The following is a 17682-nucleotide window of genomic DNA, read 5'->3' as shown; positions in this document are numbered from 1 at the left end:
CCCCCCTTCCTACCTCCCCACCTCCCCCTACCTCCTAAATGAAACGCTATGGTTCCGCCCCATGAAGTTCCCATTATTCGGCCCTGTTGAGCGGAATGAAAGGAGTGGCCTCACAGTGCGGGCCAGGACTTTTATGAGAGAGAGGGAGAGAGAGGGAGAGAAGGAAGGATCGAGGGATGGAGGGAGAAGGAGGGAGAGGGAGAGAGAGGTTCTCGAAGGAAATGACGGAGATTTGCCCGGCGAAACAAAGATTCTGTCTTGCACGCTCGGGATTATGGTGGATTAGGATTTGCGCGGGATATTTACACGGATTAGAAAAATAGTGTTTTATAGGAGCCCGAAAACACAAGCGCTGCAATGAAAACATGTAGTTCTCAGTTATTAACTATATACCCGCTGAATACATCTTGTAAAGAGCATGAGTGGTGTGTGTTTGATCAGGCTGAGGAGAAGTAGTACCACTTGCTACAACGCTTCTTGTGTGTACAACATGCAAATGAAACACCACCACCACTCACCAGAAAACATACATTGTGTTGGCAGACCTTTCAAAGATTAAATCATTGCAGCCATCTTGACCAGGACTCCCTGGTAGAAGAAACACTGTGTCTCAGTGGGACCTTCTTGGCAAAATAAAGACTAATTAAACTAGATAGCTGAAAAGACATTTCAGCAGTTACTCCACTTGACTTCTGTAGCTGTACCTGTGTGTGTGTGTGTGTGTGGCGTTTATGAGTGGCCTGTGTGAGTGTGTTCATGGATGGATGGAGAGGGATGAGATAAACATGTTGCTGTGGTTGGCATCTCTTCATTGGCTTGGCAACTGCTGGATGTGTATATGATTTTGTGAGCTTGGAGCATTTTCCTGTCAAAGCCTGAAATAAGAGCTTCTCTCTCTCTCTTTCTCTTTCTCTCTCTTTCTCTCTCTCCCTCTCTTTCTCTCTCTCTCCCTCCCTCTGTCCTAACTTTCCCCGTCTCTCTCTCTTCTGCACGTCCACTGGTGCATAAGATCACAGATTTAATGAGCCTTAAACTTTGGGGAAGCGATCGATTTCCTGTGCTCCCGGGGAAGGGGAAGGAAGAAGATGCTTAACCCTTCTATTGTGTTAGAAAGCTGTTTACACCTGTGGTGTTAGCGGGTCCATTTGGACCCATGATTTTAAAATGCTTGCAAAGGCTTAAAATCACCAGTTTTCTTCAAATTTTGTTTTTCAGCTAATTGCTGGCTTAGTATGTATTCATATAAATGGAATCAGTGTGTGAATTGTTTTTAGTTGGCTCCACAGACACATTATTTTAAAATATACCACTCGTTTTTGATTGCAAAAACTGTTTAAATTCACTAAATATATTTATTTTTCTTATAGAATGAGTAATAATAAACTGTAAATGTGTTATAAACTAATATTAGAGTACACCTACCAAAAAAAAAAAATATATATATTATTATTATTTAAAATTATTAACAATAGTGACATCTTTGGTGTTTCGGGTCAAAACGGACCCGCATAGATAAATGGTAGGATAAAGAAAGCAAGTATTTTTTTTCCATAAAACCAACTTTTATTTAACCATACCAATTACCTCTATCCCATAAGCTGGCCGTAGCTTCATTACAGGATCTGTATACCCCCGCAAGAAGCAACAGTCCCATGTAGGCATCGAGCTGTGTTTCTCTGTCCAGCTATCACCAAACACTCTTCTCTCTTCCATGTTGGTCATCTCAAGTAGGATATTCTGAATAGGTCGTGTAAAGAACAGTTCAAACGCTGACTTGATGTCTTGGGCGTGTGACACAGCGTATCTAGTAGGCCCTGGAGTCATTCTGAGGATGTTCTCTGTCGGTGCCCTGGATTGGGTTTGAAGAGGGCTTGATAACCATGAAATGTCACCTTTTCTTGACTTGAAAACCTCTCTTTGATCATCTGTGACATCTGGGTCCTCCTCATCAGATGTTTGGTCTTGTTCAGGGTCATACTGAACGTCATCCTCATTCTCAGACACATCCTCCTCAGCTTCACTTTGCCCTCTATCCTCAGGATCACCATCATTACCAAAGATATGATCCAGCGCCTCATAAACAGTATACCTTTTGCTCATGTTGACTGATACTCCTACAGAATTCAACTGATAATATCCCACCCAAACCCTCTTTATATGAGCGAATGTTCATAAACAATGTATGCTGCAAGAAAGTTTGAGTTCACGTGGGGGGTGGTGTGTGTGTGCACCTGTATGCGTGTGTTTCTGTGGGTCTATGTCTGTGCATGTGAAAGAGGCCTGTGTGTGTGTGTGTGTGTGTGTGTGTGTGTGTGTGTGTGTGTGTGAATGTGTGTGTGTGTGTGTGTGTGTGTGTGTATGGGTGTGTGTGTGCGTGCACGTGTGTGCGCGTGCGTGTGTGTATGTGTGTGCGCGCGCGTGTGTGTGCGTGTGTGTGTGTAGCGCGCGTGTGTGTGTGCGTGCGTGTGTGTGTGCGTGTGCGCATGTGTGTGTCTGTGCATGCGTGTGCGCGCGTGTGTGTGTGTGCATGCGTGTGTGTGTGTGTGTGTGTGTGTGCGTGTGTGTGTGTACGTGTGTGTGCGTGCACCTGTGTGCGCGCGCGTGTGTGTGTGTATGTGTGTGCGCGTGTGTGTGTGTGTATGTGTGTGCGCGTGTGTGTGCGTGTGCATGTGTGTGCGTTAGGGATGCAACGGTTTTCAATAATTTATTGAACCGTTCGGTTTGGCCTGTTCGGTTCAATAGACTCACCTAAACCGCAATATTTCGGTATACGCGACATTAAACTTTTTATTTAATACAAGGTTATTGCGCGCGCGTAGCCTGGGAGCGATAGGAGGAGTGCTTAGGACCCGGGGGATGCGTTTTCTCTGACTGTTCAGCTTGCCTCTCGTCAACCTTGCAACAACCAATCAGAATTTTACTGAATTTCCCAAGAGCCAATAAGCGCGTTGAAATGCAAATGAAGGAGTCATGTGAGAAGAAACCAAGAAACAAACTTTACCGGCGGCTGATCATGGCGACATTTGAAGTAGCCCACGAACAAGGCAAAAAGACCGTCAGTAAACAAAGCACAGTGTGCATTGCAAGCACTGCTTCACAACGATCACCTAATAAAGGTAACACATCCAACATGTCGGCCCACTTGCGCCTTCATCACCCGGCTGTAACCTTAAGTGGAGCAGCACGGAGAGTTAGTTTGCCACCGAAAACCCAACCATCCATTGCTGCAGCCTTTCGACAACAATATTCCTATAATTCCCAAAGACATAACGAATACGACGGCGTATTAGGGCCACGTATATATACTTTGTAAAGACGCAAATTTGCCACTTTAGAAGGTCGAAAATTTGCCACATTATAAAGTCTGTGTGTAACAGTGTAACCGGTGGTTTCTGCCCTGCGTTGATTGCTCGCTAGAGTAGCCTAAGAAAGCGTGACGCCGACACAGCTGAACATCCACATTGGACAAGAAAGGCTTAATATATGAAATTGCCCAAGGGATATCACCGGGCACCCTCTTAAATCTTAAAGAGGTACCCCTAGTCTACTAGATTCTGCAAAAAAAAAAACTTTAACCGACAAAGCCAGGTTCACCTAAATTATGGCATTTGGCTCCCGGACTATATTCTCTTTTTGATAGTTTACTGGAAAATATTGTAGGGATGGGAGGTTATAGGAGATGGGGAGGCTGACATGTCATTCCAAACTCGGGTCATTTATTTTCCTGACGTTGTACATGCTAGGCTACGGGCAGCGGGAGGTGTCCACTCGAAAAACAATAAACTCACTGCTAAATCAGCCAATCGCTCGTCCACTCGTCAATCACACAAACTCTCTCGCACACACACGCACACACACACACACACACACACGACAGGAGACACAGGGGAAACAGACACTTTGTGAAGTGGCAAATTTGCCACTTTCTTCTCGGAATATTGCCCCCCCCCCCCCCCCCCCCCCCCCGACAACAGGTTGCAATAATGTTCATTTCATTGTTCTAATATTTTTAATGCTGCACTGCACTTTTGTCTATGTTTACATTTTTTACGTTCATAAAAGAGGACAGGGCAGGCACTCCCAAATCAAATATCCATTTGAAACTACACATAATACTACCTCACCAATTATTTTGAGAAGATTTTCAGAATTGTTCACTACTTTTTTGAGGGTGTATAACAGTTAAGTATTTTCTTTAAATGTGTGAAGAACAGTGAGTTTATTAAATAAATATTAAAATAATATTTATTAAATAACTACACATTACTTTATGCTGCACTGCACTATGGATAACATTGCCTGTTTATGACAGAAGGCAATGATGGTGTTCTTTTCTTTTAATACATTTTTGTGATTCTGCTTCATCTGTGTCAGGCTATGCATTTAATATTTTCTCTGCAAGTGTAAGTAGAAGCACATTGTTGATTTGAAATAGAAAAGGCAAATATAGCCTCCTGTATGCTAGAGCCAAGATAATATTGATATATTGAAACCGAACCGTTACCGTGGCCCAAAAACCGTGATACAAACCGAACCGTGGCAAAACTGTACCGTTGCATCCCTAGTGTGCGTGTGTGTGTGTGCGTGTGTGTGTGCGTGTGTGTGTGCGTGTGTGCGTGCGTGTAGGCGTGTGTGTGTCTGTGCATGCGTGTGAGTGCGTGCGTGTGCATGTGTGTGTGTGTTTGTGTGCATGTGTGCGTGTGTGCGTGTGTGTGTGTGTGTGTGTGTGTGTGTGTGTGTGTGTGTGTGTTGGTGATGTGAGCCATAATTGATCCTCAGAGCAACCAATAGCTTTGAAGTGATGCATACAACAGCCAGTATTCTCTGCCGGGTCATTTTGGACCCGTAACACCACAGATGTAACTTTTTTTTTTTGAGACCTTTAGAATTTACTAAAATTGTGAAAATTAATTTTGCTGCATTTAAATGGGTGTGTCTGAGGATTAGATGAAGCCTCATTCCAGGACAAAAAAGAGAAGTGTACTTTTTACACAGTTAAACTTGAAAACGGGTCAATTTTGACCCTAACACAATAGAAGGGTTAATTTCTCCTGACGGGGTTAAATGGAATAAACTCTGCTCCACAAACAGCCAGCGCAGCCCTGCCTGCCTGACAGCAAAGCTCAAGTGTTTTTTGACTCGTGTGTGTGTGTGTGTGTGTGTGTGTGTGTGTGTGTGTGTGTGCGCTCATGCGTGTGTGTGCATTTATTGGGGTGCTGTATGAGTAGGCTTGTTTGAACAGGAAGTTAAAGATATCTCTTAGCAACTTCCCTTCACCACCGTTGTCCATTGTTTTGTTTGTTTGAGCTGCTGCTCGAGGTGACTGATCCATCCCTCCCACAGGCTCCTACAGTATAGTACTGACGGAGCTCAGACCCAACCTGCTGTTTTAGAGGGACGGTGGCGTCATCTGAACGCACACGCCACCCCCGCGAGGCGTTCAACAGGAAAGGCACACCAGGGTGGGGTCGAGACGAAGGATGGGGGTGGGGGGTGGGTGGTGGTGCCCCTCCCGGGTCCCCAGAAATGGGTGGCGCGGCCGCTAGGAGGAAGCGGGAGGAGGACGGCCTGTCTTTTTTCCGGCGGAGTAATTGCAAGGCGGGGCTCCAGAGCGGCGCTGTCCTCGGGGAGAGGCTGGAGGAGACGATGTGGGTCAGAGCGGCACACCAGGGCCTCAGTCGCCGCTGCACAGAAATAGAGGAAGAGTAGGGCCACCGCTGCTGCTGCTGCTGCTGCTGCTCCTGCTGTCGCACGTCACCCGGCGTATTTCTGTAATGTGGATCACTTCCCCTGGAGAATGTGCAGGACAGGTGTGTGTGTGTGTGTGTGTGTTTTTGTGTGTGTGTGTGTGTGTGTGTGTGTGTGTGTTTGTGTGTGTGTGTGTGTGTGTGTGTGTGTGTGTGTGTGTGTGTGTGTGTGTGTGTGTGTGTGTGTGTGTGTGTGTGTGTGTGTGTGTGTGTGTGTCTGTGTGTGTGTGTGTGTGTGTGTGTGTGTGTGTGTGTGTAGATCTGTGTGTGGAAGAGAAAGGCTCCTGGAATCCTGGCTTGTAGTCGCTGGGGGACCAAAGCATTGTTTTCCCATAGGAATGCTTCAGACATTTTTTTTTGCCCCACAATGAATCTGTGGTCAGGAATAATATTACTCACACTACAAAAAAGCCAATGCCTCCACGTGCAGGGCATTGTGGGTAACTCCTGGGATCAATGAGATTTGAAGGAGAGATCGGTCTGTGCATTCCAACGCGCAGGTCCTCCACTGGTGGTTGTCAGGGTTACTAACCCCTCCCCCCTCGCTTCCCGCCGGTTGTCACTCGATAATCTCTTTTGAAGATCACCGCAGCAACACCTCTGCATTCTCACTGCAGCTATGTTTTTAAAACACACATACACACACACACACACACACACACACACACATACAGACACACAATGTACCATGTATTACACTAATGCCACAAAATATTATACTAATACAATAGTTCCTTTGTGAAGATCCACACACAAAATGATTTATGAATGCATATGTCATTTGTGTGTTTGACTTTGACTCGGTTAAATGTCAGAGGCATTAGACTGCCTTGATCAAGCTGATGACAGATTGCTTTGTGTTTGCGTGTCTGTATGTCGATGTAAGATCTTAAGGTTCTCTGCCATGGCATTAGTGAACAGATGAGGGCAGATCTGACGTTCGGTGGCGAGCCACGGCAAGGATTTACGGAGATGATACGGCTTTCGTGACGACACAGAGGACTGCGTGATGTTTTATATTTTGGATGCCGACGAGTAAATTGAATCAAGCACATTTCTGTTGTGGTTTCTACAGCTGTCATGTACTGTTTGTGTTTACTTTAAAAGCCCCCTCATGAATGTTTCATGTCTTTATGCACAACGCCAGAAAAGTTATTTAGCCTCTGAGATTGGCTTCTGAAATATACATAGCACATACACACGCATATACAGTATATGCACACACACACACACACACACACCAACCTCTGGTCATTACGAATGCGCGACACACACACACACACACTACACACACACACTACACTACACACACACAAGTGTCCTTGCAGCATTTTTGGTAGCCGTGCCTGATCCCAATTGGTGCACTGTTTTGGGTGAGCCTGCAGCTTTGGATCTAATAATACTCTCCCTGTAGGCCCACCGTGGGTCCTCCTCCCACGCTGAGTTAGCACGTAGCTTTTAGCTCCCACGCTCCTCCTGCCTGTGCTTTGGCCTGAGGCTCCGCACTAATGCCTGGCTCCCCTTGTTTAACCTTCTGGCCCTCTCCTGTCTCCCTAATGCCCTGGCCATTGTGTCTGCTTGTCAGATTGGCCGCTCTCAGTTCCCTTAACTCAACTTTCCCTAACGGCCATCTGATTAAGGATTAAGGCTAGAGAAAGGGCCACTCTCTGTGGTGACAGTTTGATGACTTCCTGTTAGCTAATGTGGATTCTATTAGGGTGCAGTTGTGTTTGCATTTAGGATACAGTAGGTCACTGCGATATGAGAAGTTATTTAGTCTTTAATTGATTCATGGACTTGTTTACATCCGCAAAACGTATATGAATGTAACGGTAACGATAGTGGTAGGGACAGGGTATTGCTGAACTCAGTGGCCAAAAGAAGAGCAATTGAGAAGACACAAAAGGGCTTAGGACGCTCAGGAGTCTGTAGATTTGTACCATTAAAGGCTTTTTATATTTTCTAAAATCTCAGAGTGCCTCTGCAAACTCATTTTGCTTTTGGAAGGTCACCTTGTTGTTTTGTCTTAGACATTGTGACTGACAGGCTCAGTATGTTCTGATTGGTTACATCACAAGTCGAGTTGTTTCTCACCACGATCCACTGCTCCAAGCGTCGGGGTTGTTATACTGAACGTTGAGAACGCTGTCGGAACGTCACAAACAGTAGCCCTAAGTTCACTTCACGGACGGCATCCTTCACGAAAGTTTCGCTCTTTGATCCACCGCGTTTGATAACTGCTGCTTTGACGGACAGACAGTGGCCCGTTAACGTCCTCCGTCTAAGTTAACGGAGCGGATTATTCCGGAGGCACCGTTCTCTCCGGGACGTCCAGATGGATGCGCCGGCCGGGTCAGGGTGCCGAGTTGAGACGGCGGGATCGGACGGATGCGGGGGCTCGCGGGGGGCTCGCGGGGGTGGGCCTCGGGACGGTCTCCGTCGGGGACGGCCATATGGGTGTCTGCCGCGCCGCAGGCTGGTGGGGTGGATGTGTGGACGCAGAGGGGGGAAGAATGCTAAGAGGGCCGGACTGTTCCGCTGCCAACGCGGCCTTCTGGACCCAGCAGACCAGGGCCTTGAAGTGCAAATAAGAGGGAGCTGGGGAGAGAGGAGGAGAGAGATAGAGAGAGAGAGAGGGAGAGAGGGAGAGAGAGCTCTGTGTGTGTGTGTGTTTGTGTGAGAGTATGTTGTGTGCGTTTGTGTGAGAGAATGTTGTGTGTGTGTTTGTGTGTGAGTAGGTGTGGGAATGCATTATTCTCTCTTGTGTTCTTTTGTGTACTTGTGGACGTAGGCATGACTGTGTGTACTGTATGCGTTCCTTTTTGTGTGGAGTGTGTGTGTGTGCACACTTTGTGAGCAAGGGCAAGGCTATCTCTCCTTTTTCCCCTCTGTTTCTCTCTCTCACTCTCACTCACTGTGTGTGTGTGTGTGTGTGTGTGTGTGTGTGTGTGTGTGTGTGTGTGTGTGTGTGTGTGTGTGTGTGTGTGTGTGTGTGTGTGTGTGTGTGTGTGTGTGTGTGTGTCTGTGTGTGTCTGTGTGTGTGTGCATCTATTATCTCCCTTCACTGTGCCGTGCGGAGGCATCTCTGTGGTCACTTGAGACGCGGCAGTACAGACCTTTTCCTTTTGCGCTCTGACAGTTCCATCTCTCACTGGGACACTTAAAGCAGACTTAAGAGCTCGGGTTTCACTTTGTGTCACGTCAAAGAGAGTACACACACACACACACACACACACACACACACAAAGACGCACACACACCGTTACTTTCACTCACAGAGCCGCATACATACATATACAATTTAGGCTGTCTCTGTGCCTTGACTTAAAGCTTCCTCTCACATATGCCCTGTTGTTGCGAGTGCTATTTCCGGAACTCTCCCAGTGGTGTGTGTTCTGTTTGCTGTTGTCATCCTCGTTTCCCGGCCTCCCGCTGCCTCTGATGTGGGCTCCAACCACCTCCCTTAGCAAAGAGGCCCTATCTCTCTCTCTCTCCTTCCTTCTCTCTCTCTCTCCCTCTCTTTCTCTCCCTCCCTCCCTCTCTCTTTCTTTCTCATTCTCTCCCTCCCTCCCTCTCTGTTTTTCTCTCTTTCTCCCTGTAAAAAGCTAATGTATCAGTCTTCAAAGGCGCAAAAAGAAACCAACCAACCAGCCAACCCCACCCACACCCAAACAGCAGCGCCGCTGCCTCTTTTTCCGTCTACAGCATGCTCACTTAAAACCAAAGTTTTTTCCCCCCAAATAAACTTTCTCCAGTGACTTTGCTGAAGTACCGTTCACCATCACCACCCCCACCCCCCCTCTCCTGCGTGTTTGCGTTTTTAACACCTGTCTGTTTGCAGGACGGAGCAAACGCAGGGTGAATATTTAATATGTGTGTGTGTGTGTGTGTGTGTGTGTGTGTGAGTGCTGAAGAGGAGCTCTCTCATGCTAGCCATGATGCGGTTGGCAGGCTCTTTCGTGTCCTCGTTAATAGTGTTTAATTGGTCCAGAAGACAGCAGATCTGCGCCGTGTTTTCACTGCGAGTCATCTGCTGAGAGCTCTTCAGATGCTCCTAGCCCTGCGCTGCAGAGTGCCCTCGTAGTGATTTCAGAGAGTGCATTTTAGTGTGTGTGGGTATAGATGTGCGTGTGTGTGTGTGTGTGTGTGTGTGTGAGAGAGTGAAAGAGAGAGGTCGTTCTCATCCTATTCACATTTTTAAGGGCTATCATCCCTCTCTCTCTCCCTCCCTCCCTTTCTCTCTCTCTCTCCATCCCTCCATCTCCCAAGTCTGCGCTCACTATTATTTCAAAGCCTTAATACTCGTATCACGCCCTCTTTCCTCTGTTCTCCTTCCCTCCCCTCTGTACCTGAACTCCCCGACCCTTGCCATTATGGGTCCGATTTGGAGCATCATTGCGCTCGACTGACCTCAGAACAGTCGTCCGGGGGACGGTGGTGAGGGGCGGCGGGGTGGTGAGCTGGGTTTGGAGGTTTCCACGGATCAGTTCCAGCACAGCCTAAGCGCACAAGAACAAACCCTTTCCTCTTTTCTCTCTCTCTCACAAGTCACATCCACGATGAAGATGTGTGTGTGTGTGTCTGTGTGTGTGTGCATGCGCGCCCGCGCGCATGTGTGTGTGTGTGTGTGTGTGGTTAAAGGTACCGGGGCTGGCGGGCTGCTAGCGGTGGAAATAGACACAGAGAAAACGAGGAGGGTCTTTTATGTTCCGACAAAGGTGGAGGCCGCCTTTGTTCACTCCGTCTGCGGAGACGTCTGATGCCGGGACAGAGACCCACTTTAGCAGCCGGCAGCACAACCTGGCCCATTTACAGACTCTCAAACGGGAGTCGGGACGCATCAATACGCTTTGGCATAGATGCATTTTGTTACCTCTCGGAAATGCTGGCGTAGACAATACCTCATTTACAGCATGCATGTGGTGTGTGTGGGTGGGTAGCTGTGTGTGTGTGGGTGGGTGGTGGTGGGGTGTGTGTGTGTGTCTGATGTGCTCAGCAGTTCTATATTAATTGGAACTGCAGATCTCCGCTGCCCAATTGTGTCCCTCTCTACCTCTCATTCTGTCAAACGTCCATCTTTTCAGGACTGCCATCATCATCATCATCATCATCATCATCATCATCACATTCAGCTTCCAGTCTCGTATATGCAACACTCCGCCCTTTTGGCTCTTGCTCTCCCTTCTCTTCTCATCTTTCTCCTCTCTCTCTTTCTTCTCTTCTTCTGTCCTCTCCTCTCTCTCTCTCTATCCTCTTCTCTTCTTCTCTCCTCTTATACCCATAGCTTCATCCCCCCATCCCCCCGTCTCGCTTACTTTTCCTTTCTATCTCTACACTATTTCTATCTCTACCTCTCCACCTTTCTCTCTCTCTCCTCCCTCTCCCCCCTCCCTCTCCCTCCCCCTCCCTCCCTCCCTCTCTCTCCCCCTCCCTTCCTCCCTCCCTCTCTCCCTGGCCTATGAGAGACCTGGGCTGTAATGTTGATCTCCCTGCTGGGCCTCCACCAGGGCCTGCCGTCTCAATTAGATCTGCGCTCCCACTGGAGCAGCCAGCCGTTTGCTCCCCCATCCTCCCTCCTGCATGCTAATCAACTTCCAGCTCGCCATCTGAAATGCACTTAATGCACTGCGTGTGTGTGTGTGTGTGTGTGTGTGTGTGTGTGTGTGTGTGTGTGTGTGTGTGTGTGTGTGTGTGTGTGTGTGTGTGTGGTGTGTGTGTGTGTGTGTGTGTTGTGTGTGTTGTGTGTGTTGTGTGTGTGTCTTGTGTGTGGTGTGTGTGTGTGTGTGTGTGTGTGTGTTTTGTGTGTGTCAGAGAAAGAATGCATGCGTGTGTGTCTCATATCCCACCCTAATGCTGTATTATGCAGATGTTTAGGGATGACTATAAATAAAAAGGCATTTAATTAATGGAATGCTAATTATTATAATGAAGAGAATCGTTCTCTCTCTCTTTCTCACGCTCTGTGTGTATTGTGTGTGTGTGTGTGTGTGTGTGTGTGGCTCCATAAAGCGAACATGCCATTGAACGCAGCAGTATTTCAACCAGACAGTTCCTCATGTACCCTATGACTACACCCCCAGACTCTTTGTCTGCTCCAGAGTTTGTCGCGGTGGGCTGGGTGTGGTCATTCCCGGGTGGGATTAATGTTACTTGTCAGATTGGTAATCGACTGAAGATTGAAGGTTTCTTCTTCATCACTAAATCTCCGCCAGTTGGCCAATCTTTTCATCAAACATTCAGCGACGTGATTTATTTCTCGAATTGTTTTACTCTTAGGGAGGATTTTAGTTCTGTTTCATTAACTTACTCACAAACTTGTTCATTGAAATTGTCTCTCTATCTATCTCTCTCCTTTCTCTCTCTCTCTATCTATCTCTTTCCTCTCTCTCTCTCTCTTTCTCCATCTATCTATCTGTCTCCCTCTCTCTCCCTCTCTCTCTCTCTCTCCTTTCTCTCTCTCTCTCTATCTATCTCTCTCCTCTCTCTCTCTTTCTCCATCTATCTATCTCTCTCCTCTCTCTCTCTTTCTCCATCTATCTATCTCTCTCCTCTCTCTCTCTTTCTCCATCTATCTATCTGTCTCCCTCTCTCTCCCTCTCTCTCTCTCTCCCTCTTTCTCTCTCTCTCTCTCTCTCCTCTCTCTCTCTCCTCCTCTCTCTCTCTCAGGCTTTAAGACCCGGCGGAAGACCAGCGCCTCGCCGACTCCCAGCACAGACGGCGAGTACCCGTCCAACGGCAGCGGCAGCGGCGGCGGCGGGGGCGGCGGGGGCATGGGCACGCTGACGTCGGGCGCCGAGCGCATCTACGACCTGAGCATCCCGGCCGTGGTCAAGTTCTCGTACGCGGCGGAGCGCGACGACGAGCTGACCCTGGTGAAGGGCGCGCGCGTGGTCGTCATGGAGAAGTGCAGCGACGGCTGGTGGCGCGGCAGCCACGCCGGACACGTGGGCTGGTTCCCCTCCAACTACGTCCAGGAGGAGATGACCGCCGGCGGCGGCGGCCTCGACGTGGGGTACGGCCTCCAGCGGGCGCCCTCCGTCTCGTCCTCGGGCGTCATCGTGTCCAACGGCTGGGCCACGGCCGGCGGGCGACCGGGCGGCGGCGGCGGCGGTCGGTCGGCCGGCGTGCTCCACGTGGTCCAGACGCTCTACCCGTTCAGCTCCATGACGGAGGAGGAGCTCAACTTCGAGAAGGGCGAGACCATGGACGTGCTGGAGAAGCCCGACAACGACCCCGAGTGGTGGCGCTGCCGCAACGCCCGCGGCCTGGTGGGCCTGGTGCCCAAGAACTACGTGGCCGTCCTCAGCGACGGGCACGACGCCGCCTCGGCCGCCGGGGCCTCGGTGGTGCCCGGCAGGGGCTACCACACGCTCACGGGCGGCATGCGGGGGGGCAGCGGTAGCGGCGGCGGCGGCGGAGGAGGATCGCGGCCCGGCTCGCCGTACACGGGCGGCGGCGGCGGCGGTGGCGGTGCCCTCCTGCGGCCCTCGCGCACGGGCAAGTTCGCCGGCAAGGACTGGTACTACGGCGCGGTGACGCGGCACCAGGCCGAGTGCGTGCTCAACGAGAGGGGCGAGGAGGGCGACTTCCTGGTGCGCGACAGCGAGTCCTCGGTGAGTTGCAGGAGACGGAGCGTAAACAAATTCCTTTTTGCCGCTTCCATGTAATGGGCTACATGCACGGAAGGCTGTTTAGGAGCTCATTTGTGTCCGCTGGAGCGTTTGGTGTGCTGTAACATAATCTTCATCTGCATCTTCTCTTACAGTATATTGCTCTTTATGTGTTCACTCCAACACTGAAGATATGCTTTCCCCAATTTTCACACTCGCAAAATCATCTCACATCGTAGCTAGTGCTGTGCGATACTACGGTATATATCGTTGTACGACAGAAAAATGTCTATCGTACGATACAGTCCTCTACCGTTTACATCGTAATTTTAACTTATGTGGCTGTGACTGCTCAGACAATTTAACTGCAGGTACGTTGCCGCTTCTGGCAGCGGGCAACGTAAACTTAATTTAGCCTACTGACTCGGGATGGGTGGCCAGGCAAATGAACGCTGCAGGCAGCTAATAGTAAACAAATTAAACTTTTTTGACGTCGGCATAAACTAGTGTTGCACGGTGCACCGATACAACAAAAGTATTGCAATACCCTGAAATTAAAAATGTCACAACACCTAATGTTAGCCTACTTTACAATACGTTTAAGAATGACTGTGTTCTTCTGAAGAAGCAGTGCGCGCAAGGCAGGTCTCCCCTAGCCTGTGGCTGTGCGTCTTTCCCCCCCTCACACACACTGGTATGCGCAGCAGTGCTATTAACAGCGAGACATGCTGCTAGTTTAAGTGATGCTATTGTAACACACAAGTATAGGATAATATCAAGTTGATTTGCTCACTTGCATCTCTCAAATGTGTGTTGCTAACCAATCTAGGCTATTTAGGCTTACTATTGGGTTTAAAGTCATTATTTTCTTTCACGTATTTCTTAAAGTGACAGGCACTTAATTACACCTACTGTACACAACCTTTTTTTTTTTTTTTTTTTAGAAATTATGAGAAAAATTTGCATTAATGTGTGGATGTAAATATATAATTTTAAGTAGAAATTCTATATCGGGATATATATCGTTATCGTGGTATAGAATTGTCTATATTGGGATATAACTTTTTGTCCATATCGCACAGCACTAATCGTAGCGCGTTGATTCACTAGGTGCAACACCCAAGCTGGTCCGTGTAGACACTAATTACATTAACAATAGTGGCAGGTTCAAACACACCTGGCTCCACCGGAAAACAAATGAGCTCTTGAACAGCCCTTCTGGCTGTAAAGAATGTCTTCGCTGTGTTCTATTAGACAAGTATAGTCGGGTTAATAATCTTTTCATGGAAATGAGGGATTTCACTTTGCATATGGTGGTCTGAAAATAGAGTCAGGGTGGGACTGGAAGGAGTCAGCTGAGGGCATGAGGATGTGTCACTGTTGAAAGAATAAACAAGGTTCTGTCTCGAACTGTTTACACTGAGAGTTCAACTATAATAAATATTCCAATCATTTTTTATGATGAATACTGCTTACAGTGGGTCAGTGTTCACCCACATTTTAACCATCCAACAACTCAATGGGTTTGAAAAGCTTGGCAAGTGCGCCCCCTTGTGGTACACTTAAGATGATGACATGCAAGATCATTTGTTGAGCATTGTTGCTAGGTGTTGCTAGGTAGTGTTCCTGAGCAACATTCTTTTCTCCGGAGAAGTTCTATCATCATTAGGCAAATTCTCATGATCATCCAAGCAGAACACGTGAAACCTTGTAAATGGTTGCCCAGCAACACGGCTCAAGAGGTTGCTCCATTTGTTATCAGCATTACATTCTCAAAGCTGATCATGTTCAGCTCATGCCACTAGTCCTACGTTGCTGTTAGGTGCATGTTAGGTGGAATCAGGTGTTTTCTCATAATGAAATTGTAAAACTCGACAGCCGAAGAAAGCACATTATCCTCTCAGCGTTCTGCTCCGTTACTCCATTCCCAATTGTGTCCACCTCCTTGCCAAGGGTCATCCTCCTTGACCGAGGGACCGAGTGTCAATCTTATTGTTTGAGGGTCGATCCTGTTCGGATCGGCATGTTGAGTCGGATTTGCTCTCCACAAGGTTTGACCTCTCGGGGGTCAAACCAATTTTGTGCAATTTTTATCTTGTAGTGGAGTACCAAGGTAGAGAGAAGAAAGAAAGCCATTGTGGAGTCATTGCTGAAAGTGATTGATTGATTGATTGATTGATTGGAGAATGTAGTGTCTTAACGCAAATCCTGTTGTCCCCTCTTCCCTCTCAGCCGAGTGACTTCTCGGTGTCGCTGAAGGCGGAAGGGAAGAACAAGCACTTCAAGGTGCAGCTGCTGGACGGCGCCTACGGCATCGGGCAGCGCCGCTTCCCCAGCATGGACGAGCTGCTGGAGCACTACAAGAGAGCGCCCATCTTCACCAGCGAGCACGGAGACAAGCTCTACCTGGTCAAGGCCCTGGCCTGAGCAATCAAGCCGTCCAACACCTCCCCCCCTAACCCCCGTGCCCACTTCCTAACCACACACACACACACACACACACACACACACACACACACACAGCCTGTCCCAGATGCTCTATCCACCCACAGCCACCTCTTCCTCTCCTCCTCCTCCTCCTCCTCCTGCTCCTGCTCCTCTTCTCCTTCCTGTTGAGCTTGTCAGCCCCAAGGGCCCAGACTATGGGGACCCCATGGGGGTGGGGGTGTGGGGGTGGGGGGAGTCCCAGGCCTGCAGGAGTGCAGAGGCAACCTCCTTCCACATCGAGCCTGCTGACCCCTGCTGTCCGTTTCAGAAACTGTTTGAGGCCGGCTTCTGCCCCCTGTCTCCCTTTCTTATTTAAACTGTCGATGATGCCTGTCTGTCTTGTTGTCAAATAGTTTTTTTTTTTTTTCTAAACTTTTTAGCATTACTCATGAACCTGTGACACCCTACCTTTTCACGAAGTGACCGTCGTCAGCAGCACTCTCTATGCCTTGGCTGGGGCCACCTCGTCTTCTCTCCCGTCGTGCTTGGTCTGAGGTGCGCGTTAACCTCTGTGATGTTTTTTTTATTTTATTTTATTTTATTTTATTTTATTTGTATTCTGGACTTCTGAACACCTGCTGAATTGCCCTCTGTCTGTGCCATTGACAGAGAGAGAAAGAAAGATAAAGAGAAAAAGAGAGAGAGAGAGAGAAAGAAAGTGCTGAAAATTATGTTGGATTGGCTGGCTCTGCTGAAGTTGGAATCACTTGATGCAAGAAAACACAAGGGAGCAAATGAACTTTCCGTTAATGGAATCCTTGGTCGAAAATCGGGTTATCAAAAATCTGGATAAGTCATTGTCATTGCCATGAGCATACAAATAAGTTAAGTCACAGGATGCCAAGCCAACTGATGCTCTCTGACAGTGACAAATAAATGTTGGGAAAACATTATTTCAGGATACCGTGAATTACTTGGGAGAAAGAGCGATACGAGGGACTTCTGTAGCTCAGCAAAGTATGAATGTCTGTCAACCTACAACCGTATGTGCCAGCCACCTCTAGTACTGCTAAAATCATTATCTTACACACACACACACACACACACACACACACACACACACACACACACACACACACAAACACACAGACAGAAACACACAGACACACACACACACACACACACACACACACACACACACACACACACAAACACACAGACAGAAACACACAGACACACACACACACACACACACACACACACACACACACACACACACACACACGCACACACACACACACACACACACACACACACACACACACACACAAACACACAGACAGAAACACACAGACACACACACACACACACACACACACACACACACACACAAACACACAGACAGAAACACACAGACACACAGACACACACACACACACACACACACACACGCACGCACACACACACACACACACACACACACACACACACACACACACACACACACACACACACACACACTTTTCACTCATGCGCAATCTTCCAGGGTAACACTCATGTAACACTGATTATGATGTGCGTTAATTCAGAAGTAATAAGAAAACAGTAATGATTTTTTTTCTCAGTTTGATTGATCTTGGCTACAAACCAACTGTTTACCAGTAAGAGTGTTGATTGATGAGTTTATCTGCTTTTTTATATGGAATATAATGTCTGAATGTTATTGAACAATGTTATTTAATTCCTCTTTCCACTGTATGTACATAAATATACATATTCTATATATAAATATATATGAAGAGAGAAAGAGGGAGAGAGAGATAAAGCGAGAGAGAGAGAGAGAGAGATCAGGTGCGTTTTATGAATCGCTTAGATCAACATAATGGTACTGTGCTGCA

General features: G+C 48.0%; 1 protein-coding gene across 1 annotated transcript in view; it reads left to right on the top strand.

Moving 5' to 3' along the window:
• The window catches only part of nck2a (NCK adaptor protein 2a), a 50424-nt gene extending 34400 nt beyond the window's left edge, over positions 1-16024 (top strand). The window contains exons 3-4 of the mRNA XM_062534403.1: positions 12414-13360; positions 15590-16024. Of these exons, the coding sequence (XP_062390387.1) occupies positions 12414-13360; positions 15590-15784 (1142 nt within the window). The 3' untranslated portion in view covers positions 15785-16024. The remainder of the gene's footprint in view (positions 1-12413; positions 13361-15589) is intronic.
• The last annotated feature ends 1658 nt before the right edge of the window (positions 16025-17682 follow it).

This window comes from Sardina pilchardus, chromosome 4 (genome assembly GCF_963854185.1).
Source record: "Sardina pilchardus chromosome 4, fSarPil1.1, whole genome shotgun sequence".
Classification (NCBI taxonomy): Eukaryota; Metazoa; Chordata; class Actinopteri; order Clupeiformes; family Clupeidae; genus Sardina; species Sardina pilchardus.
The sequence above is the reverse complement of the archived record's forward strand: the minus strand, read 5'-3'. Positions and strand labels throughout refer to the sequence as shown.